General features: G+C 61.3%; 7 protein-coding genes across 13 annotated transcripts; 3 read left to right on the forward strand and 4 right to left on the reverse strand.

Annotated features, from left to right (window-relative positions):
- Nucleotides 1–1,192: 1,192 nt before the first annotated feature.
- Nucleotides 1,193–6,491, reverse strand: ZSWIM1 (zinc finger SWIM-type containing 1). 4 transcript variants are annotated; one of them, XR_011156088.1, is made up of 2 exons: nt 6,299–6,491; nt 1,193–2,591 (listed from the first exon to the last, which is right to left on the reverse strand). XR_011156088.1 is itself a non-coding variant. In XM_069034338.1 (2 exons), exon 2 carries the CDS (start codon nt 4,463–4,465, stop codon nt 3,770–3,772), a length of 696 nt encoding a protein of 231 aa, XP_068890439.1. In that variant the 5' UTR covers nt 4,466–5,361; nt 6,299–6,491; the 3' UTR covers nt 2,600–3,769. The 4 variants fall into 4 exon arrangements, 1 of the variants encoding a protein (XP_068890439.1); XM_069034338.1 differs by lacking the exon at nt 1,193–2,591 and adding an exon at nt 2,600–5,361; XR_011156087.1 differs by lacking the exon at nt 1,193–2,591 and adding an exon at nt 5,749–6,033.
- Nucleotides 5,889–8,931, forward strand: ACOT8 (acyl-CoA thioesterase 8). Its single transcript, XM_069034336.1, has 7 exons — nt 5,889–5,977; nt 6,579–6,865; nt 6,948–7,084; nt 7,314–7,539; nt 7,793–7,950; nt 8,292–8,483; nt 8,582–8,931. The coding sequence occupies exons 2-7, from the start codon at nt 6,648–6,650 to the stop codon at nt 8,698–8,700; spliced, it is 1,050 nt and encodes a 349-aa protein (XP_068890437.1). The 5' UTR covers nt 5,889–5,977; nt 6,579–6,647; the 3' UTR covers nt 8,701–8,931.
- On the forward strand, nt 5,892–14,974 carry TNNC2 (troponin C2, fast skeletal type). 2 transcript variants are annotated; one of them, XM_069034340.1, is made up of 6 exons: nt 5,892–5,977; nt 13,938–13,989; nt 14,085–14,228; nt 14,315–14,429; nt 14,514–14,650; nt 14,729–14,974. In XM_069034340.1, exons 2-6 carry the CDS (start codon nt 13,980–13,982, stop codon nt 14,758–14,760), a joined length of 438 nt encoding a protein of 145 aa, XP_068890441.1. In that variant the 5' UTR covers nt 5,892–5,977; nt 13,938–13,979; the 3' UTR covers nt 14,761–14,974. The 2 variants fall into 2 exon arrangements, with proteins under 2 accessions (XP_068890441.1, XP_068890440.1); XM_069034339.1 differs by lacking the exon at nt 5,892–5,977 and adding an exon at nt 13,147–13,215.
- On the reverse strand, nt 9,287–11,446 carry SNX21 (sorting nexin family member 21). Of its 2 annotated transcripts, none has more exons than XM_069034334.1 (3): nt 10,968–11,446; nt 10,679–10,833; nt 9,287–10,373 (listed from the first exon to the last, which is right to left on the reverse strand). In XM_069034334.1, the coding sequence occupies exons 1-3, from the start codon at nt 11,233–11,235 to the stop codon at nt 9,702–9,704; spliced, it is 1,095 nt and encodes a 364-aa protein (XP_068890435.1). In that variant the 5' UTR covers nt 11,236–11,446; the 3' UTR covers nt 9,287–9,701. The 2 variants fall into 2 exon arrangements, with proteins under 2 accessions (XP_068890435.1, XP_068890436.1); XM_069034335.1 differs by having other exon boundaries at nt 10,686–10,833; nt 10,964–11,446.
- A 486-nt stretch (nt 14,975–15,460) lies between the features above and the next one.
- Nucleotides 15,461–16,572, forward strand: LOC138121063 (regulator of G-protein signaling 9-binding protein-like). Its single transcript, XM_069034252.1, has 2 exons — nt 15,461–15,840; nt 15,943–16,572. Exons 1-2 carry the CDS (start codon nt 15,486–15,488, stop codon nt 16,374–16,376), a joined length of 789 nt encoding a protein of 262 aa, XP_068890353.1. The 5' UTR covers nt 15,461–15,485; the 3' UTR covers nt 16,377–16,572.
- An 85-nt stretch (nt 16,573–16,657) lies between these two features.
- On the reverse strand, nt 16,658–18,410 carry UBE2C (ubiquitin conjugating enzyme E2 C). Its single transcript, XM_069034253.1, has 6 exons — nt 17,892–18,410; nt 17,793–17,820; nt 17,554–17,640; nt 17,172–17,376; nt 16,990–17,049; nt 16,658–16,849 (listed from the first exon to the last, which is right to left on the reverse strand). Exons 1-6 carry the CDS (start codon nt 17,990–17,992, stop codon nt 16,791–16,793), a joined length of 540 nt encoding a protein of 179 aa, XP_068890354.1. The 5' UTR covers nt 17,993–18,410; the 3' UTR covers nt 16,658–16,790.
- Nucleotides 18,411–18,663: 253 nt separating this feature from the next.
- DNTTIP1 (deoxynucleotidyltransferase terminal interacting protein 1) lies at nt 18,664–23,177 on the reverse strand. 2 transcript variants are annotated; one of them, XM_069034250.1, is made up of 13 exons: nt 23,007–23,176; nt 22,849–22,919; nt 22,606–22,702; nt 22,360–22,458; nt 21,788–21,856; nt 21,448–21,504; nt 21,139–21,200; nt 20,649–20,694; nt 20,124–20,182; nt 19,881–19,941; nt 19,496–19,567; nt 19,188–19,243; nt 18,664–18,830 (listed from the first exon to the last, which is right to left on the reverse strand). In XM_069034250.1, exons 1-13 carry the CDS (start codon nt 23,091–23,093, stop codon nt 18,692–18,694), a joined length of 975 nt encoding a protein of 324 aa, XP_068890351.1. In that variant the 5' UTR covers nt 23,094–23,176; the 3' UTR covers nt 18,664–18,691. The 2 variants fall into 2 exon arrangements, with proteins under 2 accessions (XP_068890351.1, XP_068890352.1); XM_069034251.1 differs by lacking the exon at nt 19,496–19,567 and having other exon boundaries at nt 23,007–23,177.
- Nucleotides 23,178–23,853: the final 676 nt, after the last annotated feature.

Here is a 23,853-nt window from a genome sequence, read left to right on the forward strand (position 1 = left end):
GTGAGTGCTGGGGTGAGTGGAGCGTGGGAGGGCACAGCACAGCACTCACGTGGAGGTAAATTACAGCCGGACGCTCATCCCGGCTGGGCAGTTTCACTCTTGGGAAAGATGTTTACCCAGAGAATGATGAGTTATTTCCTGTGTGTTCAGCTTGGAGGGGGACGAGTCAGACACTGGAGCACCCAGAGAGCAGCGCTGGCAGCAGCCGTTGCTTGGGCACGTGTCTGTGGCCACAGAGCCAGTCACAGTGACCTGGTGCGGGGCCCAGCCATCCTGACTTGGAGCTCCATGCCCTCGGCTCTGTGCCCTCAGCCAGACCTTTCATCTGCTGGCTGGTGGGGATGGCAGCCGGCATCCTCCAGTCCCTATGCCAGGCTGGAGGGGAGCTGTGCAGAGGAACAGGCTTGGGGGTAGAGGTTTCTGAAAATCACAGGGGTGCCCACGGGAGCCAGAAAGATGAAAGGGCTGGCAAAGCCTTCGAGGCCTCTTCCACAGCACCACCAAAGGGGAAACAAGCAGCTCTAAGCTTACAAAAAGGTGTTTTAAAGAAACAGGATGCTATATTTAGTTGGAGGCTCGATAGTATCAGATCATGTTACAAAACTCTTGCTCAAAGGAAATCCCCAGCCCGCAGCGACAGCCAACTCCATCAACATCAAAGTGTTAATGAAGGAATTGCTAAATGGGGAAAACATGGACAGTGACCAAACCACAGCAACAGAGCAAAGTCTCTGACATTCCCTGCTATGTCCCAACAACAGGCTGGGAGCTGCTGGGGCTGGAGCTCATCTGGCTGTGATGGGACTGGGGAACTCACCCACTCCAGAGCAGCGCCCACGGACCAGGGAGTTTACACTCCAGCCTGCTTTCCCTCCCCCACCCTTGCATGAAGCCTTTGCTCCCCACCTCCCTGCAGTGTTATCTGCCCGGCAGTGACCCCCGCACATGAGGGCGGGTTCCTCTTCCTTGAGGAATTGAGAGCAGCTGCTGCAACCAGATAAACAACACCCCTGCTCTACAGCGGGCTGCAGCACAGTGGGATTGCCACCCTCAGGAGCTGCCACCTCCTGCCACCTGGGGCACGACGGTGAGACACGACCAAGGAGCACTGCCCAAAGCCCTGCCTGACTTCCCATGCCCTGTTGCCTGGGCAGGGAGGGGTGGCTGCCGCTGGCACAGGGACAGACTCAGCTCCCAAACCACACAAGGGTGATTTATTGGCTTTGTTGCACAACACCTCACAAATGGATGCTGCAAGGATCTGCAGATGCTGGCCACAGATGAAATAGTTTTGTCACATGCTATTATACCTAGATGGCTACAAATCTTTGGGCCCTTATGGGATTAATTTGAGAAACTTCAAAGAGCTGACTGATGTCATCACATAGATTCTCGATGATTTTTGAGCGGTCTTGGGAATCTGGAGAGGTCCCCCATGACTGGAACCTAGGAAATGTTGTCCTGATTTCAAAGAAGGGCAAGAAGGAGAACCCTGGAAGCTACAGTCTCACTTCAGTGACCAGTAAAATAATGAAAAAGATCATTCTGGGATGTATTGAGAAACACCTGGAGGAGAACACAGTCACCAGTCACAGCCACCATGGCTTCATGAGGGGAAAGTCCTGCTTGTTGAAAGTGATTTCCTTCTACAACATCTAGTTGACCAAGGAAAGCCAGTAGATGTAATATTTTTGGACTTCAGCAAAGCTTTTGATACTGTCTGTCCCAGTATTCTTTTAGACAAAGTGTCCGGCTTGCAGCTGAATAACCCTGTTACACAACAGGTGAGCAACTGGCTCACAGCTTGGGCACAAAGAGTTATAGTGAATGGGGTGACATCAGGCTGGTGTCCAGTCACCAGTGGGGTTCCGTAGGGCTTCATCCTTGGCCCAATTCTCTTCAACATCTTCATTAATGACTTGGACACAGGACTTTAAGGAATACTAAGTTATATACTAATATTTAGTGCTGACAACACTAATTTGGGAGGAACTGTCGACTCCATCAACGGCAGAGAGGCCCTGCTGAGGACCTTGAGACCTTGACAAATTGGAGAGATGGGCAATCACCAACTGTGTGAAGTTTAACAAGAGCAAGTGACAGATTCTGCACCTGGTACAGGGCAACCCAGGTTGTATATATAGACAGGGGAACAAGAAACTGGAGACCAGCACTGTGGAAAGGGACCTGGGCGTCCTGGTCAATGGCAAGTTGAGTATGAGTCAACAGTGCCCTTGGCAGCTGGGAGAGCCAACCCTGTTCTGGGATGCATCAGGCACAGCATTGACAGCAAGGGAAGGGATCGTCCTGCTCTGCCCTGCACTTGTGCAGCCTCATCTTGAGTCCTGGGGGAAGTTTTGGCACAACAATATAAAAAAGACATTGAGCTATTAGAGAGCGTTCAGAGGAGCCCGTGAAGATGGTGGTGGGAGTGAAGGGGAAGCTTATGAGACACACTTGAAGTAACTTGGTTTGTCCATCCTGGAGAAGAGGAAACTCAGAGAAGACCTCATTGGCATCTTCAGCATCCTCATGAGAGGAAGCAGAGGGGCAGGTACTGATCTCTTCACTGTCATGACCAGTGACACGACCTGAGGAAATGGTATAAAGCTGAGTCAGGGGAGATTGAAGTCAGATATCAGAAGGTTTTTCACCTAAAGGGTGTTTGAGCACAGAACAGGCTCCCCTGGGCAGTGGTCACGGCACCAAACCTGTCTGAGTTCAGGAAAGGTCTGGACAATGTTCTCAGGTACATGGTGGGATTTTTGTGGTGTCCTGCACAGGACTGGGAGTTGGACTCGATCCTGATGGGTCCCTTCCAACTCAGCAGATTCTACGATACCAGGACCTCCCACATCGCACCACCCAGCGCTGGCTCCTGGCCACAGCTGTTAGCCAGGTCAGCGACTGTTACCCTTCCTGCAGGATCAGGAGCTCCCAATCCAGTTCCTCTGCTGCCCTGTGCAAGAGGTGATGCTTGCTCAGCAGATCAAGGACCCAAACTGCCTCTTGCACACCGAGGAAACGATAGGCTGAGGGGAATGAAGGTGCAACACAGGACACAGTGGAAGCGCCTAGCTCAGCTCCCACTCAGTGCTAGAGCTTCAACTCAGTGTAGGGCCAGATCCAGCTGTCAGCCAGCTCCCACAGAGTCCTGTGCTTGTGCTCAAACTCCTCACTACTGTGGCAGGGAGCTGGCTGATTTCTGCCATGAGGAAGGACACCACCAGGGATATATCCAAAGACTTGTTCCAGGACCTCTTTGGGACCTCCAAAAGGGCATGAGCACTGTCTCATCCAGCCTGATGATCACATCCCCTCTCCCATGCTCTGCTGAGCATCTCCCTCTGCAAGGGCTTCCTGTTTGAATTCAGCAGCACAGCCAAGATGTGCCAGCAGGGCAGCTGGAAGGCCTGGTTGAAGTAGCAAGTGTAGCTGCTTGGGCCTTCCTGGAGGATGCCCACAGGGTGGGCATCCTCCAGGATCTGTACACTGGGCGTGTCCTACCCAGTGCCAATCAGCTGCATGGACTTTTGAACCATTGCCATCTCAGTCAGGCACAGCCTGGCAGCAGCCTCCGTGCAAATGTCACTCAAAGATTGCCTGATGCCTTCTTCAGTCCTCTGGGTAATCTCATCCTCGCTATCATTCTCTGAGGTTTCTGTGGCCTCCAGTTTCACCACATGAGACAGGATCTAACAAAGACTGAGAGCTTGCGGGCTCACTCTGGAGAAAAGCATGAAGTGTTTCAGGCTGACACTGAAGGGCCTCAGGGAGCTGCAGGGCTGCTGGTGGACTCTGGAGAATAATCACGACTCTCAACAGCTGCAAGAGAGGCTGACACGGGCTGCTGCTTCTGCTGAGCTGCTGCCACAGTGGGGGAAGCCTGGCCAGCGCTCTGGGATGTTTTACCCTGGCACACCAGAGGGGCAAGAGGCAAGTCTGAAGTAGGCAGACTTTGGGGAGCTGCCTGAGCAGCACAGTGATCAGGATGGGGAGCAGAGAATGTCAAGCCATCAGGAGGGATCTTAGAAACACACTCTTTATAGTGCTGGGCCACGGTAGTGATGCAGCTATCCAGAGAGAGCCCAGCACTAAAAATCTGGCTAAACCCCTGGATGACAAGCTCCAGCTCCATGAAGCAGTCACTGCTCTCCCTGTGCGTGGCCCAAATCCCATCCCCGAGCAGCCAGTGAAGGTGGAGCTGAGGCAGCAAGTCCGGCGTGATGAGGTCTCTCAGGACGGCGAGCAGCTCCTGCCGGTGGCTCTTAGTGCCTGCACCCGTGGCCTTCCTGGCGACGGTCACGGCCAGGCACTCGGTGTGGAGCTCCAGGCATAGCTGCTGCAGCCACTTGCAGACGGGGAACGCGGAGAGCTGCACCGCGGCCACCGGGAAGGCGCGGACCAGCGCGGCTTGGGCCGGCAGCGCGGGCCCGCTCCGGGCTGCCGCTACCGGCGGGGACATCGCGGCGCGTCCCGGTCCCTGCCGCGCTCCGCCGCCGCCTGCCCCGCCCGCGCCAATCACGGCGCGGTGCACCCTCCCACGGCACTCGGCACCGCCCGCCGCGGCGGCACCGGAGCGCTGGGGCGCCGCCCGCAGCGGCCGCTGTGCATCGCACCGGGCCGGGGACGCCGGGAGCGCCCCTCGGTGTGGCCGCTACCCAGAGGGGCCTGCGGGCACCGGTTCCTGCCTGGCTGTCTCCCCCTCCTCCCTCCATCACCTGCTCGAGGCTCAGCGACCGGACCGTCTCTCATGTCTCTCTCTTCAGCAACAAGTGCACCGCTCTCTCCCCTCACTCCTCGCTCTACACAAGGAAAGCGTAAAGGACGTGTCCTCCCTTGCCCGGCACAGGAGGAGACTCTCAGGAACTGCTTGAAGAAGCACTTCACCACACTGGTGTGGAAGCTCAGCCTGTCCTGGCCACAGGCACTCTCTGCGCTGATGGAGGCCAGCAAGCCCTGGTCCTCTCACAAGGAAGTTTTCATCACCTTGACCCACCCTGATGAGCACTGAGGTTGAGGCGCTCTCCTCTGGTGCCTCAGGGAGTGTGGGAGCCGTGCTTGGAGCAGGGCACACTATCCACCGGTGTCCCATGGCCATGTGTGAGTCCTTGCTCGCCATGGCACCACTTTTGGTGTCCCCGATCTGCCGCTTCCAATGCGGCTTTGTCACGGTGCTGTCTAGTGGAACACCCTGTGCATGTGTGGGCATGGTGGTTGTTCACCTCACTGATCACGAGCTGGTCTATGCCCTCCTTGTACTGCAGCACAAAATAGGCTGGGCACAAGCTGGGATGATTATTTTTTCTCTTCTCACTGTATTTTTGGATCTGGGCACCTCCAAACTTCACCTGTATGAACCTGCAAACGTTAAGAAAGCATTCATGGGGGAAGCAAAGGTGGTGCAGGCTGCCAGCATTTAGTTTTGCCTTTTCTTGTGTGCAATTCTGTGTTCAATTAGTGGCCACACAAACCCACACTTGCCGCTCAGATACGCAGGCTGGCTGCTCAGGTCTGGGGTAAGAAAGCTCAAAGGAGAAACAAAGGAACAGAGAGTTACAATAGCCATGACCAGACACAACAGAGCAACCCCAACAGCACCTTGCTCCCAACAGCACCTCTGCTTCTGCTCTCCACAAACAGCAAAGACAATGATGAGAATTTGATACCCATGTGTTTGTGCCTTAACCCCTAAACCACACGGTTCTGCAACTCTGGAGGAGCAGGCTAGAATGTGACAAGAAAAGCTTCAAGGAAGGAGGTTAAATTGTATTTAAAGAAGGCAAGTTACATTTTAAAAGGGCAAAGGGAGCAGTTGTGTAACTAGTGAGTGACCTTGCAGCCTTTGTGCACACAAGCAGATCCACCAGCTAAGATGGAAAGGAAACGGCGTCACTACACCCGCTTGGAGAAGTGAAGGCTGTGGAATCAAGTGCTCCCAGAGGGAAACCTGATATCACCTTTCCACTGCAGTGAGGTAAGGACAGCTGAAGAATGCTGCAGATGCCGATGATTGGAGTCTTGATACTTGAGCTGAAAAGGGCAGGAGCTGTACAGTGGACACAGCAAGTGTGTGGCACAGCCGGCAGCATCCCGGTACCGGGGCATCACACTACCGGGATCAGCCCGGTTATCAAAGCCAGGTACAGGACAGGGCCTGTGCCCCGGGGCAGCGCTGGGCTGGGCCCAACAGGCGGCTCCACGGTGTCTGGCGGTGCTACACCGGGGGACCCCAGGCGCACGGCCCTGCCACAGGGGCTGCTGCGAGCTCCAGCCGGACGCGGCGGGCGGGCCTTACCTGACGTCCTGTCGGACAGCGGTGCCGTGCTGCCGGTTGTGGCTGCGCGCCGGGACGCAGCTCCACAGCCCGTAGAGGCAGCCCTTGTAGGAGAGGAAGCGGGCGCCCAGCTCCATGGCGAGGGATGGACGCGGGGGGACGCCCGGCCGCTCTCCGCCCGGCCGCCGCCTCCGAGCCCCCAGGACCGGCCCAAGCCCAGCCCGCCGCCCCCGTTAAACCACCCGGGCACCGCCCACACCCTGATCTTGGCCAATCAGCGCCCTGTTCTTCGTATTGACAGAAGGGGAACCAACCAGCCCAGAGAATTCTGACAATACAAGGGTGACTGACGGCTCTATCGCCCAATCACATGGCGGTCCGCGCCCCGCGGGTGGGCGGTGCTTCCTGGTTCGCCGTGCGGGTCGGGTCGCGGTGCCGGTCCCGGGTCGCGGAGGTGATGGGGGCTGCGGGCGGCGCCGGCGGGGCAGGAGCGGGGCCGGGATCCGGGTCGCCGCCGCCCGGAGACCTGCGCAGCGTGCTGATCACCAGCGTGCTGAACCTGGAGCGGCTGGAGGTCAACCTCTTCAGGTGCGCACGGGCGCGGGGGCGGCGGGACCGGGCCGCCTCCCCCTCCGCCACCACCCTCACCGCGGCCGCCTTCTCTCCGCAGGGGCCGGCACCACTGGGTGCCCGCCACGCAGCGCCTCTTCGGCGGGCAGATCGTGGGGCAGGCGCTGGTGGCGGCCGCCCGCGCCGTGAGCCGCGACGAGCAGGTGCACTCGCTGCACTGCTACTTCGTGCGGGCAGGTGCGCCCGGGGAACCGGGCGGCGGGGACGGGATGCAGGGGTTCGGGAGGAACCCGGCAGTGGCTGGGGGGCTGGGGAAGTGAGCAGGAGTGAGCAGGCGCCGTCATCCCGGCCCCAGCAAAGCAGGGAGGATGTGGGCGGCACCGCCGGGCTCGGCCCCCGCAGGACAGGTCTCCTCTGTGCGTGGTGCTCCGTGGCCTAGTGGCAGAAAGTCCCATTCCTGTCCTAGGGGACCCCAAGGTGCCGGTGCTGTACGAGGTGGAGCGGACCCGTACAGGGAAGAGCTTCTCCGTTCGCTCCGTAAAGGCCATCCAGCATGGAAAGCCGATCTTCACCTGCCAGGCCTCCTTCCAGCTCTCCCAGGCAAGCCCAGTGCAGCACCAGTTCACCATGCCGGCCGTGCCGCCCCCCGAGGAGCTGCTGACACAGGAGGAGCTCATCCAGAAGTTCCTGCAGTGAGTGGGGTGTAAGGGACATGCTGGCAACACCCCTCTCTGCCTGGAGCATAGGGAGGTGCAGGAGAGGACTGTCTGAGGAGTTCCCAAATATGCCTAGGAGGGGAACAGAGGAGCAGGACATGACAGGAGCTGTGCCCCTCTTGTCTTTCTGTGTGTTTCTCTTGTCTCCTTAATCTGGAGCTGCTGCCAGTAGGATGTCCTGCAACCCGCCTGCTTGGCATTAACCTCGCTTCTCTATGCTGGGCTGCAGGAATCCTAACTTGGCCGAGAGATACAGGAAGCATCTCACCAAGATCCAAGCTGAAGATGTGCCGATTGACATTAAACCCGTGAACCCACCAGATATGTTCAGCTCAGAGCCACAGGAGCCGAAGCTGCTCTTCTGGGTGCGAGCACGAGGCTACATAGGTGGGTCCTGCTGGGTCCAGGTGTCTCCCAATCCAAGGGCTAAAGCAGCAGCTCACACTGTGGAGCACTGTTACGACAGAGTGGGCTGGGAGGACTGTGATTCGGGGGCTGCCTGTGCCCCAGCCTTGGCACTTCAAGGCTGTAACACAGGTATGGATGAAGAGGTGATGCCACGAGCCATGCTGTGGCATGGCATGGCAAAAGGAGTGGGTCTGGAAGAATCTCAGCTGTGCTTGGCAGCTGGCTCCTGGAGAGAGGAGTCTCTGAGGCTCTGCCTTGCGCTGCACCCCAGGCGTGTCCCATGGGCCCCCACGGGATGGGCAGCTCTGGTTGCTCTGCAGGGGAGACTGACATGAAGGTGCACTGCTGCGTGGCTGCTTACATCTCTGACTACGCCTTCCTGGGCACGGCCCTGCTCCCGCACCGGCAGTACCGCATCAAGTTCATGGTGTCCCTTGACCATTCCATGTGGTTCCACGCACCCTTCAGAGCTGACCACTGGATGCTGTACGAGTGTGAGAGCCCCTGGGCTGGTAAGTCCTTAGTGCGTTTCTGGGAGACCTTCATGGCCAAGGCCAGCCCTGCCTGTCCTGGGGGCAGTGGGCTGCAGTCTTACAATCCCTCTCTGCAGGTGCGTGCCGGGGCTTGGTGCAGGGACGGCTGTGGCGCAGGGACGGGGTCCTGGCTGTCACCTGCACACAGGAAGGTGTCATCAGGGTGGAAGAGACACCAAACCAGAGCAAGCTCTAACTGAGGAGACATGCCGAGAGAGGGATCCTGTGATCAAGACAAGACCTGGACAGGAACAGGAAGGAGACCAGGTGGGATCCAGCACTGCAGGAGTCCTGGTGACAGAAGTGTCTGTGACAGACAGTGACCAACAGAGCATCGCTGCAACCAGCTGCTAGCTGTACAGCATATAACCACACGCTGCCATCAGCTACCCTTCACCCACCTTGAAATAAAGCCATTGGGTGAAGAGCTGGACTCCGTCCCTGGAGTTTGTCCCCTTGGACCGTGACTATGCTTGCCTGAGGGGGGGCAGTGCCAGGGGCACAGTGGATCTGCTCTGCCCTCACCGCAGGCTGGGTCAGAGGAGAGGCAGGTGCTGCTTTGGTGTGCATTACTTCCTGTTCTCACTTCTGCACTGCTTGTGCCCTGGCGCCTCAGTTGCTGCTTTTCCTTGTCCTTGGGCTCTTTCCTAGGACTAGGCTTGGGCCCAGCTGGGAGCCAGGAGAAGGGGATGAGGCAGCTCCCACCTCTGTGTGGAGGCTTGAGACCTCCCACTGATGGTGCCCTGGGGTAGTGGGGCTGAACAGACATAGCAGGACCTTGCTCTTCTTCCTGCCAAGACTTTATTTAATAAAGTCCTTTCTATTATGTAAGTTTCATGGGAAGTTCCCTGCAAGAGCCCTGGACCCTGCCAGAAGCCTTCCCGTTCCCTTGCAAGGTGCCAGTACATCCCAGCTAAAGTCTCAGCCACTCCAGGATCCTCTGCAGAGGGGGAGCAGCTTCTGGCAGCACCAGTGTGGGTGGTGGACCCCCGTGAATCCCTGGCCTCGCAAGACAGACTAACCACAGAGAAAGTGCATTTAGGAGGCAGCTCCAAGCATGGGCTGTGCTGCCCATGGGACTGTGGCGCTGCTCCCTTGCCCCATTCCCACCCACGGCATTGCCCTCACTGTTCCCAGCTGCCAGAGGTGTGAGCCCCCCACAGCCCCTGCCCTCCTGCCCATGTGAGCACAGGCTGCTCATTCCAGAGGCTCCTTGATCAGACATTCTTTCAGGGAAGGCTGCTGCTGCACGGGCAGCCCAGCTTCCCACAGGTCCTGCAGCCGGGCCTCTGAGCGCCGCTTGTCCTTGCCCACCTTCCAGGCCAGGTGGATGTGGGCCTGCAGGAAGGGTCCCAGGAGAGGGTGGCTGCCCTGAGCCTCCAGCAGCTGCAGCGCCTGCTCGCAGCAGCCATGGGCTTCACTGAGCTGGTCCAGCTCCTGGTGGCAGACGGCCAGCCCAGCCAGTGTCAGCAGGAAGCGGCCGGAGCTGCAGACCCCCAGCCGGTCCTGCAGCCTGTAGGCGTTGGCCCAGGTGGCCAGGGCCTCGCGGTACATGCCAGTGCAGGTCAGGCGCTGCGCGGCCTGCAGGTCCGGCAGGAAGAAGAACTCGAGGAACTCAGGAGAGCGGCGGATCTCATCGATGGAGTGCAGATGGGACAGGAACTGCTCGAAGGCTCGGCTCCTCTTAGCAATGGTCTCAGCAGTGAAGTTCCGACGCAGCCTCTTCCTGGGGAAGGCAACGCTGGCCATGTCACAGCTGAAGCGGCAGCGCAGGCGGCGATTCAGCTGCTCAAAGTCCGAGTAGCGCCGGGCGATGGTGGCAGGGGCCTTGTCAAACTGGCCAGAGCGGATCAGGTAGATGGTGTAGAGCTGCGGGGGAGGCAGGTGTCAGGCAGTGCTGTGGGCACGCTGCTCCCAGCACCGGCACAGCCGGCTTTGCGGCCACAAAGGGCCTGGGGGAGTTTGCCCGGACAGAAGGGAGTGAACTGGGCTGCTGCAGCCACAGCACCCATCAGCAATAGTTACCTGAGGCTCGTCTGAGCCGCCAGCACCATCCGAGCAGCACGGGGAAAGAGAAAAAAATAAGCGCCAGCCCCGTGGGATCCCTGCCTGCCCCGGGGAAAGCAGGACTCGTACCCACCCCGTGCCCGCCCAGCCGCGCCGGGCTCACTCACCACGTACTTGGAAGAGCGCTCGCTGACCACGCTGGCGCTGGTGACCTCGAAGAGCAGCCGCTGCGGTGCCAGGCTGCCCCGCGACCTCCGCCACAGCTCCTGCAGCTGCCGGGTCAGCAGGCTGCCGCCGGGACGCTCCGCCGCAGAGACCCACTCTGTGCCGGGAGAGGGGTATCAGTGCCCTCCATAGGGATAGGGCTCTGACATCTGTCGGGCTGCCGGACGCCACCATCGCATGAGAGTCCCTGGAGTCACCCCAGTCCCCCCAGCTCACCGCCCCAGCACCTGCCTCCGTCCTCCGTGCCTGCTGCCGCCCCCGGCGCCTGCGGCGGCTCCTCCAGCTCCTCGCTAGCTCCGTCCCCCTCCTCCTCCTCCTCCTCGTCCTCGTGGCTGGTGAAGCTCAGGGTGCCGCTGAGGCGCGTCGACAGCCCCTCGGTGTCGTCCTCCAGCTCCGAGCTCTCCGGGCAGTCCTCGGCCTCGCCGCCGCCCGCCGGCTCCTCCCGGCCGCCCTCGCCCGCCAGCGCGTGCCGCAGCCGGTGCAGGATGCGGGCGGCCATCGCTGCCGGGGGGTCCGGGCCGGCACCGCGACACGGGGGGGGCCGGGGGCTGCCCACCGCGGCCCGGCCCCGCGCGGGGACAGCGCGGCCCCGGGACACCCTCCCGGTGCCGCCCCCGACCCGGTCTGTTCACGCTGCCCCGGGCCGGGCCGAGCCGAGCCGGGTGGTGCCGAGCGATGGCCGCTCCGCCACGGCTCGTCCCGGGATCCTCCCTGCGCGGCTCCGCCTCCGCCGGGAACCCGGATCGGGGCGGTGGAGTCGGCACCGCCCGGCACGGCCGGGATCGGGATCGGGGTCGGCGCCTGCGGCACTGCCCGGCACCATCGGGATAGGCTCTACCGGCGCTGCCCGGCACGGCCGAAATCGGGATCGGTCCCTGCAGCACCGCTCGGGACTCTCGGATCAGGGTCAGGGCTCAGCCCGGCGCTGTCCGCAGACTCTGCCCGGGAACTGACCCGGCCCTTCCCGGTGTCTGCTCCTCTGTCCCCTGTCCGGAATGTCCTGGTCGGGCTGAGCCCCGGATATCTGCCCTGGGGCCACGGGAGCCCCACACTGCGGTGCCCGGCACTGTGGTGTCCCAGGGTCTTGATACCCCAATGCCGTGGCACCGCTGTACCCTGACAGCCAGGTTCCCCAACACCCGTGTATTCTGGTACCCCAGACTCAGGCTCCCAATCCCACTGGGATGTCCCCTGGGCCACCTTGGCACCCTGCTACCCTGGCCTCAGTCGGCCTCGCCATGTGCCCCATGGCCAGACTGGACGCCCAGCACTTGCCCGGCCTTTTTTAGTGCCTGCCTTCTCACTCCTCACCTCTTGCTTGGGAATGTCTATAAATATCGAAGAACCAGCCCAGCTGCTGCCATCACTCTGCCCTGCTTGCTCACTGTACCCTGTTCCAGCACCTTGCACCCCACCCAGGCTCAGACAGGACCCCTGAGCTTCCCTGGATAGGGTGGGATGCACTAGGGGCTGGACTTGTGTTGTTCCCAGTTCCCACCTGGGGAATGTGGGTCCTGGCAAAACCAGGAGCCAGGAAACCCCTGTGTGTCCCTGGCACTGGGACCTTATGGGGCAGGGATCTGTCACCCTGACCCCACTGCAGCCCTGAGGCTCCGAGCACCATAGAGCACAGGCCACTTGGCCAGTGCATCCCCAGAGCCATCAGCCCCAGCCGGCCCTGGCAGCAGTGGCTGGCATGGGCTGCGAGTGTGAGAACTGAGCCTTCGAGGTGGCACTGGGCATCATTCCCGCTCCTTAGAAGCACGAAAAGATGGAGCCATTTCCGGACCCAGGTGCCAACAGCACTGGGGACCCCAAACCATGGGGCTCGTGCTCCAGATGTCTCCAGGGACTTTGTGCCTCAGGTCCCCCTGAGGACCCCTTCCTTATCTGGGGCAGTGGGCTGCAGCACTGCTCTGCCTGGGCCCCTGCAGCAGAAAATGGGGGTGCAGGGGGGACGCTGCACCAGGAAAAACCAGCTTGGTATTGGGAGCTTGCCCCAGGAAGGGCTGCGTTTTCAGGGGGCAGTGGATGATGGTCCATGCCCCTTGTGCAGGGGGACCCTGGCCCCCTTACCCGGGTGATGCTGACGGCTCCAGGGCTATTTTTAACCCCCTCATTGCTGAGTTGCCTTGGATGGGGGTGTTGGGGGTGGGCAGAGCCGCACTCCTGCCACGGCTTCAGTGTCCCTCCTGAAGGGCTTGAATTTCCATCCCAGCCTCAGCCCCACGTTAATCCTAGCCCTTGGTCAATAAAGCTTTGGCTAAATTAGGTAAAGGCACCAGTTGCCAGTGAGAGGGGCTGGGTGCTGTCAGGGCGCTGATAGGCTGCGGGGGCCAGGGGGCAGTAGCTGGAGGCACATCCCACAGAGGACACACTACAAATTGGGGTGCCAGGGGCACCACGAAGCTTCTGGGAGTTCCTGCTGCAGGAGCTGGTGATTCTCCGGGGGTGGGAAGCACCATAAATTCCCAAGATGGTAAGAGCTCTTGTGTGCTGTGTGCCATGTGCTGTGTGCCGGAACAAGACCTGACCAGGCAGGAGGCACCAGGGGGATCTGGAGGTGCCTCTGCAGAGGGCAGCAGGGAGATGGTCCCCAGTGGTGGGCTGACCATGGTGGTGAGGGCAGGGAAGTGCTGGGTGGTGCAGGGTCCCTGTAGGACAGAACTGAGGGTGACCGTGTGGCTGCCAGGGGGGTGCAGGTGCCTGTTTGGAGCTCAGGGCTGCACAGAGGCAGTGGTGGCAGGGGGTGGCTGAAAGCCGAGTGCTGGGTCATGCGACACAATGTTACTGCCGGCTCCACGTCCGGCCTGCGCCTCCAGGAGAAACTCGATCGGGGTTGACAGGTGCCACGGCTGTAGCCCCAACGATCCCTACAAGGGGAGCTGAGGAGATCCCAAAAATAGCACTGCATGCCTAGGATGCCAAGGCTGCACACAGGGACCATGACCCCTGCAAAATGGAGCCCCCCAGATAGTGGGGGACTTGGGCAGGCAGCTCCCTGCAGCCCACCGTGCTCATGGATGCCTGGAAGGCGCTAGAACTGTAGGGGTTGCTGGTATCTGTGGCTTGTGCCAGCAGAGGATCGTCCTGCAGCAGGGCAAAGGCTCTTCCCACAGCCAGGCACTGTTGGGCCATGCTGTGTGAGCGGTCTCTGGCCTGACATGGGTGGCATGGTGACACCTCTCCCTTGCCTTGCAGACGGACCAGCAGGCAGAAGCCCGCGCCTTCCTCAGCGAGGAGATGATTGCGGGTGAGTGTGGGGACAGCAGGGAGAGGGTCCAGACATGGCCATGGTGCAGGGCCTGGTTCCACCCCACTGCCTGGCCCTGACCTCTCTCTCCACAGAGTTCAAAGCCGCCTTTGACATGTTTGATGCTGACGGTGGTGGAGACATCAGCACCAAGGAGCTGGGGACGGTGATGAGGATGCTGGGCCAGAACCCCACCAAAGAGGAGTTGGATGCCATCATTGAGGAGGTGGATGAGGATGGTGAGCAGCCCTTGGTGGTGGTTGGCAGGGGTAGGTACTGGGCTCTGGGCAGGCAGCCTGACTCAGGCTTTGCTTCCTCCCCGCAGGCAGCGGCACCATCGACTTCGAGGAGTTCCTGGTCATGATGGTGCGCCAGATGAAAGAGGATGCCAAAGGCAAGTCTGAGGAGGAGTTGGCCAACTGCTTCCGAGTCTTTGACCGGTGAGTGGGGGGGGGGGTGGGGCAAAGTGGCCCATCCTGTCTGCGGGGCAAGTGAGGTCCCATCCCTCCCTCACCCTCCTGCAGGAATGCGGATGGGTTCATTGACATTGAGGAGCTGGGTGAGATCCTGAGAGCCACTGGGGAGCCTGTCACTGATGAGGACATAGAGGACATGATGAAGGACTCAGACAAGAACAATGATGGGCGCATCGACTTTGATGGTGAGCCATGGCCCCAGCCAAGCACCCATGCTGTGCACCCAGGCAGGGCCATGGGCTGAGGCTGCTACTCTCTTGCAGAGTTCCTGAAGATGATGGAGGGTGTGCAGTAAGGGACCAGACATTCCTTGGGCTGGCTGCTGCACCGAGCCCTGCTCCCCAGCTGCCCAGGGAGCAGCAGCTCCACAGCACCTGGCCCTCAGCACTGGCTGGGACCTTGCTCCATGCCAGGGGCCCAGTCCCATCTCACCATCGGCGGCTGAGCTTTTCCTCCCATCTCTCACCTGTGGCTTTGATTCGAGCCTCAATTAAAGAGGAAAGGCTTGAGCTGCTGGTGCAGAACTTCACAGGGGGACTCGGGGGGGGGGGGGGGGAGGGAACTCAGGGAGGGGGCTGTGGCAATGTGCCCCTGCTTTGCTCCCCAGGGAGGGAGTGTGGGCGGGCTCGTGCCACAGAGCAGTGCTGCAGGGGCAGCACAGAGTTGTGGTTCCCACGGGCTCTTGGGCAGGAGCCAGCGCTGAGCTCAGAGTTTCCATGCAGAGCAGCTTGTTCACATGCCAGAGGGTGAGGGAGCACAGCTCCAGCCCCGAGGGTCCTGCTCTAGGGCAGGGCTGTGGGACCACAGGGGTTCTAGAGAACCACACACTGCCTTGCCCTACACTAGGGCCCACATCTCCCACCCAGAGGACCTGGCTATAAGGTGGAAGGGCAGGAGCAGCCCCCTCCCTACAGGGGAAACATGACACTTGTCTCTCTGTCTCTCTCTGAAGAGGCTGTGCCAGCCTGCTGGGCATCACAGCTCCCTGGGGACCAGCTGGGGTGGAGCACAGCACAGGGGATGAGGCGGGGTACAGGCCCCAGCCAGAGTGGGTGGGACCATGGGACCAAGACACAGCTCAGAGCTGTCACATACCCGCAGCACAGCACTGTGCCACAAGGCAGCCGAGACCCCTGGAGAGCCAGCGGACACCCTGACCCTGCCCTGTTTTCACGGGGTGTAATGGCACCAGGCAGAAGGGATGCGTGCCGTGGGCGGGGGGCAGTGGGAACGTGTGCCACAGCCCAGGCTGCCTTCTGCAAGGCCACGGCCGGACACCGGCAGCTGGTGCTGCAGCTTGGGGGGAGCAGCGACAGCCCTCGGCTGCGCGAGGAGCGACGCAGGAGGAGCGCAGAGGCCTGTGAGCTCAGCACGGGTAAGGAGGGAACTGGGCAGCAGCCACGGGGAACCTCTGCACCCACACTGGGGCCAAGGAGGGGCTCCAGAGCCACCCCAGCTCAGCATGCCTACCCCACAGGGCTGCGGCAGGTGCTGCTGGCGGGGCTGCGGCGGGCCCCAGCGAGCCCTCTGGAGCGGCAGGAGCTGGAGCGGCTGTGGGTGCTCTTCCTCTCTGCCCTGGAGCTCTTCCTGCAGGACCTGTACAGAGCCCAGCACCTCTGCCAGCTCTTCTCTGCGCAAGGGGGTGGTGTTGCCCCACTGCGCACTGGGCTGGGGGGCTGGGTGCTGCCCAGCCGGCGAGGAGGGGGTCCCACACAGTCCCCGAGAGCCCAGTGCTTGGAGGAGGAGATTGAGCAGGTGAGGACCACGTTGGCAGAGATGGAGAGTGGAGCCAACGTTCCGCCATGGACAGTGGAAGCCACGGAGACCACACAGCCGGCAGGGACAGATGGCACCATAGCGAGAGCAGCTTGGGGAGGCCGCTGTGCTGGGCACTGCTGTGGGGTGCTGTGAGCTGGGGGGGGCAGGAGATAGCAGCAGAAGTGGCACCCCTGTCACAGAGCAGGGGGACAGAGCCCCTGTGTACCCCTACAGTCCTCAACCCCTGCCTTTGCAGTTGATGGTGGGGGCTGCTTCCACCCTGAGGAGGCAATGGGACCACTCCAAGCCCCCAAATATTGATAAAGCCCCTGTTATTCCACAGGGGTCAGTGTGCCTTCCACCCTCCCTGCCCACACTCGCAGAGGGGCCTCTGGGCACGTGAGGTGTGCCAGGCTGCCACAGAATCCCCTGCAGAACTTATAAACGTGCATTTATTTATACATTAACCGTGGCTCGGACTGCGACATTAATTTAAAAACAGCCTATGATACAGAACACAGGGGATGGCCGGGAGGGAGTGGGTATGTTGGGGGGTGGTGGTGACAGTCAGGTCTCCTGGCTCTTGGTCTGCTTGTTGTATGTCTCCCGCACATACTTCTTGTACGCTGAGGAGAGAGGGGGAACATGGTGCCAAGGGTCCCGAGGCAGCTGCCAGGGCAGCTGTGGGGCCAGACATACACTGGGGGCTGCGCTGCTGCCCATCCCAGTGGGGAGGGGGCAGGAGGGTTCTGTTCCAGGTACTCACCGACTTGGTTCTTCCAGAGCTCGGCAGCATGTGTGTTCAGAGGGCTCTCGATATTTGGCTCTAGAAACAGGGGCTGGGTCAGCTGGTGGGGTGACCTGGACACCCTTGAGCCCTGATCTGGGTTGGGAATCCCCACCACCCCTTTCCCCAGCACTCCACAGCAGTTTGTCTATGAGACCCACCTGCCAGCAGGCTCTGTACAGAGAGCAGGATGGTGCGGACATCATACAGCGCTGACCATTTTTCCTTGAGGATGTCGAGGCAGATGTTGCCCTGCGTGTCAACGTTGGGGTGGTAGCAGGGGGTCAGGAAGCGCACGGTGGGTGCTGTGTAGGGGTACCCGCTGGGGAACTCTAGCGACAGCTTGTACCGAAGCTCCTCGTAGGGCTAGGGGCGGGAGATGAGGGGGACAGGAGTCGGGGGGGGCCGTAGCCCCAGAGGTAGGGGGAAGCCTCGGGGAAGAAGAGGCGCAGGGGAAGTGGAGGGCTGGGACCAGCCTCAGGTGAAGGGAGGAAGGTGGGGCAGGGTCAAGACCCCACCCCAGACCGGGATCTCGCCTCTCACCGTCCCGGCGGCGCCGTCAATGGTCCCGATCCACTTGAAGAGGTTATCGGACTCGGGGAAGGCGGAAATGCCTTTGTCACCGGACATCTGCGGGGGCAGCACGTCAGGGCGGCCCGGGACACACCGAGACCGCCCCCGCCCCTCGCCCCAGTTCAGCCCCAGGAGCCTTCGGGATTCCCAACCCCCGGCTTGGTCCCAGGATATCCCAATCCCCGACTCGGCTGCGGGATCCCACTCACCATCAGCGCCATCAGTTCTTGCTGCAGCCTGCGGGGAAAGCGCACGTTACCGGCCGGCTCACCGGGGCAGCCCCCGTCCGCAGCCCCGGCCCCGCTCACCTTTTCCCCACCGCGCCGCGGGCCGCCGTGGCCCCGGTCTCGGCCGCTTTGCGGGCGGCTGCGCTGGACACGGCGGCGGGGTCGGCGTTCTGTGAGGCCATGACGGCTCCGGGGGCACGGACCGACGCACCGGTCTGCGGCCGCCGCTGCCGGCGGGTCACGGGCTGGACGCGGCTCCCGCTCCCGGGTGGCGCCGCACCGGGCTCCGCTCGCTCCCTCCCTCCCGCAGTCGTGCTCGGGGCAGGACTCGGGCCCCGCTGCAGCTCTCCCGGTGCCGAGCGGCCGTCCGGGCTCCCCTAGCGGGGCTCCCCAGCGCCGAACGGGCTCTCCCGTGCAGCGGCGGTAAGCCCGATCCCAACCCCCGTCTCAAACGCTCTCCGGTCCAGGAGCGGCTCGGTCCCAGCCCCTCTTCGGTGCAGGAGCGGCTCGGTCGCAGGTACTCTCCGGTGCAGGAGCGGCTCGGTCGCAGCCCCGATCCCGGGCGCTCTCCGGTACGCTCGTCCCGCACGGCCCCGCCCGCTCCCGCGCCCCGTTTGAATATTTCCGCGTGCGGCCCCTCCACCAATCAGCGCGCAGCCCGGTTCGAGCCGGCCAATCAGCGCCCGCCGAAGATGCAGCTCCCACGGTAACGGCCAGCGGCTGCTGATTGACCGCCAGCCAATGACGTACAGCGCTGTGATTGGCCACTGCCCCGCGAGGGGCGGAGCCGCGGGTCCCGCAGGCCCTTAAAGGGCCAGCCACGCCCGTCCGCAGAGTCCAGGAGGCGGCGAGGTGGGAATGAAGCGGCTTTATTGGGGGCCTCAGGGCTCGGGGGGGTCCTCGGGGGGCGGCACGTCCCCCCCGCGGCGAAGCGTCTCCATGTGCTTCTGCATCTTCTCAGTCATCCAGGCTGGAGGGATGAAGGGCTTTAGCTCTTCCAGCCGCAGATCAACAGAGTCCCTGGGGAGGAAGGAGGGTGAGGTGGAGGGACTCCAGCACCCACTGCTGACCCCAAACCCACCATGTCCCTTGGCACCCGTCAGTACCAAGCCCAGACCTACCAAACCCACCATGGATCTCAATCAGCACTGAGCCCAAACCTACCATGGACCCCCAAACAACACCAAGTCCAAACCTTAGTTGCATAACATGGTCCCCGGGCACCAAACCCCAAACATAACTGAGCCCCCCATGTGCCATGTCCCTCCAGCACAGGACCCCTGGGCAATGCAGCAGTGAGGGGGGACACGGTAGGGGTCCCCAGGGAAGTGGCCCCAGGCACGGCAGCACCTTCAGAATGTCTGCTTCAGTCCTCACCTGTAATCCTCACTGGCAGCCAAATCCCGAATGTCCTCTTCGATGAGGAGGTAGGCCTGTGGCACAAGGCGGGGGACACCTCAGGGTGCCTGCGAGGGGTGGCCGGGGCAGTGCCACACCCCAGCCAGCACTGTCCCCGTGGGAGCCAGCTGTGCCCCCTGGCCTGCACCCCAGTCCTGTGGGCAGGGGATGGACCTTGGCAGCGCTGTGTCCCCGCACCCTGCCTATCCTCCTGCCACCGCCGCCTGTCCCACGGCTCCTCCGCCCGTGCTGGCCCTGCGGTGGGCCCTGTGCCCGGCCGTACTCACCATCTTGCCCCCAATGGCCCTCATGTGCTGCTGCTCTGTCAGCCAGTGCTTATCCTGCGGGTCGGCTGCGTACTGCAATAAAGCAGCAAGGACCGAGCTGAGCACGGGTGACAGACCCTTCCCTAAAAGCCCCCTCCTCCAGGATGCTGTGCCCCGCTCTGCTCTGCCCCCTGCTCCGCCTGCCCTGCTCCAGCCTCAGCCCTGGCGCTGGCAAACCCGACACTTCGGTGGGCACGTGACACGACTGGCTCGTGTTCCATGTGCTAGCCAGACCTTGGGAGCGTGCTCCGAGATAACAAACAAGGGCACAGGGAGGAAGTAAACAAGGGAGCTGAAGCACACGCTCCCGATTCCCGTGGGAAACCATCCAGCTGTGGCACCTGACCTTAAAGAGGTGGGGATGCTTGATGTAGAGTCGCCCTCTTGTTCCTCCCATCCCGAGAGCTCTGCAAGAGGAACATGAGGGGTGTTAGGGTTGTGGGGAGGGCAGCTGCAGTGGCACAGGGACAACCCCTCTCCTCCCCAAGCCCTTCCTACTGCTTTCGAGGCAGAGAAGCGAAGTGACGGGAGGAGTGTCACGGGCTCCTGCCTGGGGACACCACCCTCCATCAACAGGGCCATTCCTTACTTGTTTGCTCGAGATCCCAGCACAAAGGTTGTGGTTTCAGTCAGTCGGGATGGATCCCACTACAGAGCAATTGGAAAAGGGGCAACATTAGAAAGGAAGTTGGTGCTGGCCATGCTCCACAGACCTCGGCTCTCTGACAGGGAACCTTGGAGCTGCCTCCAGACTGGGAGGGAGGGAGCTGGCCACAGACCTCCAGCCTTCCGCAGGGGAGGAACATTACGTTCCGTCTGGGCTGATCTAAGCAGTTTCCCCCGTGGGAAACACTTGTGGGATTCTCCTGGCTACTCCTGGTCTCCTCAGGTCTCCCTCAGCGGCACCATGCCGCAGGGCTACAGGCTACAGTGCCTGGGGAGACCAGCTGAGGCCTCCGGGCACTTCGCTTCCTCTTCTTGCTCCACCCCTGCCCAGGGCCCCGTCAGGGCAGAGCACAGCCCACACTGTCCTGCACTCCTGCAGCTGCAGGGCTCTGCTGGTGCAAGCAAAGGGGAGGAGAGGGGGAGCCCAGCAGTGTCAGACAGCCAATACCTTTGGTCCATCCCTTTTCACAGGCTCAGAGACTTTGAGCTTCCACCTGAGGGGAGAGAAAACACATCAAGAATGAATCCCAGTGGGACTAGCTTAGTTACCACCTGCAGCAGGGACTGAGCCCAAGCCCTTCCAGACCCACCCTTGTTCACATCCCTCCGTTCCCCCACAGTGCGCAGCTTTGGACCCTCAGCTTTGCTGCACGTCTCCTCTCCTGGCTGCCCAGATCCCACCATTCCCCGTGTCTCACCACTCACTTTAGGTGGTCCATCTGGACCTTTTCACCCCTTTGGGCCTGTTTAAAACCCCTTCTTCAAAGGTCTTTGCCTCCTGGGAGGAACAGCTGAACCTAACCCTGCTTCTGCCCACACCCAGAACTCCCATCATCTCTCTGCAGGAGAGGAGTCTGTGGGGTTTCTGTCTTGCCACAGGCAGCCTCATTCCTCCTGCCCTCCAAAAACCGGGGCTCTAGCTCAGGGTTTGTACTCACGCTGCCATGCCTGAAACTCCGCGGTCATTTGACAGGCTCTGTCCTGGAGGCCGCCCCTTTCTCTGCATGGAAGAAACCCTTCTGTGACTCAGTTGTGCTGGCTGAGGGAACCCTCTCAGCAACCCTCCGTCTCCCAGGGAGCTGCTCCTTTTGTCACAGGCAGAAACACTGCCTGGGACCACAGTGAGCACCTCCAATGCCCCACAAAGGCTGCCTGTGCACCTCCATGCACTCATACCATGGGAATGGCCAGGGATGAGGACCAAGCTTCCCAAAACATAAAATCTCTTGTGGGGAAAACCATCCTACCTTTTTTGGAATGGGGCTTCCTCGACGGCTCAGCTCCTCATCCATCTGTCGGGCACGCTGGAAGAGGAAGGGCAGTGGGATGAGCAGGGCTCTTCTCCCTACCTGGCCAGGTGAATGCTGACCCCAGCCCACCTCTGTGAGCAGCACTGAACTGCAACAAGCAGCACCCATACCTGGGATTCTCCTTGCCCTGCATTCCCTTCAAGCCCAACATCTCCCACTCTGCCTCTGCACTACTGGACTGGTGGCCAAAAGGAGTCAGAGAACAAAGTGACTCCAACTCTTCTTCTCCCAGCTCTCACAAGTCATTTAAACCTCTGTGTACAATCACAACAATTACCTTTGGCACTGCCTGCTCATGGGGCAACCTGGGAACCACCTTTTTGCCATCAGAGAACAACAGTTTGGCCTGCAGGAAGACAAAGAAGGTTCCATGGATTCTGGGCTCAGAGAGGGTCCCACCAGCAACCCTCCCCACCCCCCCCAACACATCCACCTAAAAGCCCTGCAACAGCTTTGCTTTTGGAGTGCTACCAGGCCATGCTTCCACAGACAGCCAGATGCAAAAGCACAATCTGAGCATGATAAATTCTGGGGAACTGGCAGATAAGCAAGATGTGAAAGGAAAAAATCCTGCCCTACCCTGGCAGGACCCTCTGACTGGGGCTGGGAGCCAGTTTCTGTGGGAGCTACAGCTGCGTGCCATGTTCCCACAGCAGCACTGAGAAGAAGAAGCATGAGCTGCCCAGCCCTGACTGCTCCCCTTTTCCCAGTGAGAATGAATCCCAGCACAGCAGCCACACAAGGGCTGCGGATGTCCCCTCACAGTGCCAGCAAAGCTCTTAAGAGGGACACATCCTTGCCAGGCTGCTTTGCTTGGGGGCATCCTAGAAACCCCTCGCCAGTGCGCACCTGCTCCAGGCAGCTCCTACAGGTCTCCTGGATGAGCTGCTCCGGGTCCACCTCCTCCCCAACGTTATCACGCACATTGATTGCTGCTGTCTGGAAGAACTGGAGAGGAAAAGGCAGGAGAGGGTGACAGCCTGCGCAGCCAGGCAGTGTCGGCTCAGCTCCCACAGAGAGGCGGGATGGCCTCAGTGGCAGCCGAGCTGTCCCCACGCACCCCATGTGCTGCTGCCACCTGCCCCCAGCGCTCACCTTCATGTACTTGTTGAAGACGCCCCGGATCTCCTCGTTGATGCTGGGCTGCAGCACAGCGCGCAGCAGGTCCATGGACACGCTCGGGTCCGTGAAGCTGCGGGTGCAGGGGTCAGGCGGGGTGCGTGGGACCCCCTGCCCCGGCCCGGTCTAACCCGATCCTCGCTCCGCCCGGTGCCCATCCCGGTCCCGCTGTTCCACCCTCCCCCTCCATCCTGGCCGCCCATCCCGGTCCCGCCGTACCTGGTGGTCATCTGGGAGCGCCGCCCGCGCCGCTGCACCTGCCGGTGCTTGATCATGATGTTCCAGGGGCTCTGCGGGACACACGCGTCAGCCGCGGCCCCGCCGCCGCCCGCTTCCCGCTGCCCGCCCGGCCCGGCCCGGCCCGGCCCCCGCCTCACCGTGCTGACCAGCTGCTCCTCAGTGTCGCCCGGGCCCTCCTCGCCCGGCGGACCCGGCTGCTGCTCCGCATCGCGGGCGGCGCCCATGGCCCCGCTCCCGGCCCCGGTGCGAGCGGCCGGATGCGCAGGGATCCCGCGGCCGCATCATCGGGCCCCGACGGATGTGACGCGGTACCGGGGCAATAGGGCCGGGCCGAGCCGGCAGCGGGGAGGAGGAGGCCCGGGGGAACAGCCGGTGTGTGCTCGGAGAGCCCTGGGCTCACACGATGCCCGCCCTGAAGGTGTGGCCGGAGCGCGGGCCGCAGCCCCCGGGTGTCCCCGCCGTTTCCCCGGGGCTGGGCAGTCCCGGAGGGCGAGGCAGAGCATCCTAAGTCCCACAGTCTTAAACTCACCCTGTCCCACCCAGAGGAGGACCTGTCGCGGGTGGAGCTGGACACATGTGGCCTCTGCCCCTGCGACCCGAGTACCTGCAGCTGGAGTGTGAATGCCGGTCTTTCCATGATCTGTGTGTTCCTCGTGTAATTTTCCACCATTCATCTTTCTGGAATCTCATTGTTTCTCTGAGCAAACAGCCCAAAACAGCATTTCTTCATCTTGTCTGATGTGTGCAGAATAGTCAAAACAACTTCTCTGTCGTTTTCTAGATAATCTTACCCCATGTTGTGGTCAAAGAGAAGCTTTTCTGTTGAATCAGCTGGCTAACAATTTGCATTGATGAACCATTTACTCTTTTGCTAGTAACATTCTTCCTCATTCCAAGATGATTCAGTGAGATGAACCAAGCAAAGGGGATTTGCCAGAGCGCAGGGTGGGTGTCGCTGTGCAGAGCAGGGCTGTGCTCCTGCAG

The sequence above is a fragment of the Aphelocoma coerulescens genome, chromosome 20 (assembly GCF_041296385.1).
Source record: "Aphelocoma coerulescens isolate FSJ_1873_10779 chromosome 20, UR_Acoe_1.0, whole genome shotgun sequence".
Classification (NCBI taxonomy): Eukaryota; Metazoa; Chordata; class Aves; order Passeriformes; family Corvidae; genus Aphelocoma; species Aphelocoma coerulescens.

What these genes read in the sequence shown, in the direction of transcription:
- ZSWIM1 (XM_069034338.1), bottom strand. Translation starts at nt 4,465, where the DNA reads ATGTCCCCGCCGGTAGCGGCAGCCCGGAGCGGGCCCGCGCTGCCGGCC.
- ACOT8 (XM_069034336.1), top strand. Translation starts at nt 6,648, where the DNA reads ATGGCGGTCCGCGCCCCGCGGGTGGGCGGTGCTTCCTGGTTCGCCGTG. An exon ending in GCGAGCACGAGGCTACATAG is followed by an intron (nt 7,951 to 8,291) that starts GTGGGTCCTGCT and finishes GTTGCTCTGCAG; the next exon opens with GGGAGACTGACATGAAGGTG. An exon ending in GTGTGAGAGCCCCTGGGCTG is followed by an intron (nt 8,484 to 8,581) that starts GTAAGTCCTTAG and finishes CCCTCTCTGCAG; the next exon opens with GTGCGTGCCGGGGCTTGGTG.
- TNNC2 (XM_069034339.1), top strand. An exon ending in TGAGGAGGTGGATGAGGATG is followed by an intron (nt 14,229 to 14,314) that starts GTGAGCAGCCCT and finishes TCCTCCCCGCAG; the next exon opens with GCAGCGGCACCATCGACTTC. An exon ending in TGCTTCCGAGTCTTTGACCG is followed by an intron (nt 14,430 to 14,513) that starts GTGAGTGGGGGG and finishes ACCCTCCTGCAG; the next exon opens with GAATGCGGATGGGTTCATTG.
- DNTTIP1 (XM_069034250.1), bottom strand. Translation starts at nt 23,093, where the DNA reads ATGGGCGCCGCCCGCGATGCGGAGCAGCAGCCGGGTCCGCCGGGCGAG. An exon ending in CTGGGATCTCGAGCAAACAA is followed by an intron (nt 19,942 to 20,123) that starts GTAAGGAATGGC and finishes TTCCTCTTGCAG; the next exon opens with AGCTCTCGGGATGGGAGGAA. An exon ending in GCTGCCAGTGAGGATTACAG is followed by an intron (nt 18,831 to 19,187) that starts GTGAGGACTGAA and finishes CTTCCTCCCCAG; the next exon opens with GGACTCTGTTGATCTGCGGC.
- SNX21 (XM_069034334.1), bottom strand. Translation starts at nt 11,235, where the DNA reads ATGGCCGCCCGCATCCTGCACCGGCTGCGGCACGCGCTGGCGGGCGAG. An exon ending in AGCAGGCACGGAGGACGGAG is followed by an intron (nt 10,834 to 10,967) that starts GCAGGTGCTGGG and finishes CTCCCGGCACAG; the next exon opens with AGTGGGTCTCTGCGGCGGAG. An exon ending in AGCGCTCTTCCAAGTACGTG is followed by an intron (nt 10,374 to 10,678) that starts GTGAGTGAGCCC and finishes CCTCCCCCGCAG; the next exon opens with CTCTACACCATCTACCTGAT.
- UBE2C (XM_069034253.1), bottom strand. Translation starts at nt 17,992, where the DNA reads ATGGCCTCACAGAACGCCGACCCCGCCGCCGTGTCCAGCGCAGCCGCC. An exon ending in CGCGGCGCGGTGGGGAAAAG is followed by an intron (nt 17,821 to 17,891) that starts GTGAGCGGGGCC and finishes CTTTCCCCGCAG; the next exon opens with GCTGCAGCAAGAACTGATGG. An exon ending in AAGAACTGATGGCGCTGATG is followed by an intron (nt 17,641 to 17,792) that starts GTGAGTGGGATC and finishes CTGCCCCCGCAG; the next exon opens with ATGTCCGGTGACAAAGGCAT.
- LOC138121063 (XM_069034252.1), top strand. Translation starts at nt 15,486, where the DNA reads ATGAGGCGGGGTACAGGCCCCAGCCAGAGTGGGTGGGACCATGGGACC. An exon ending in GGCCTGTGAGCTCAGCACGG is followed by an intron (nt 15,841 to 15,942) that starts GTAAGGAGGGAA and finishes CCTACCCCACAG; the next exon opens with GGCTGCGGCAGGTGCTGCTG.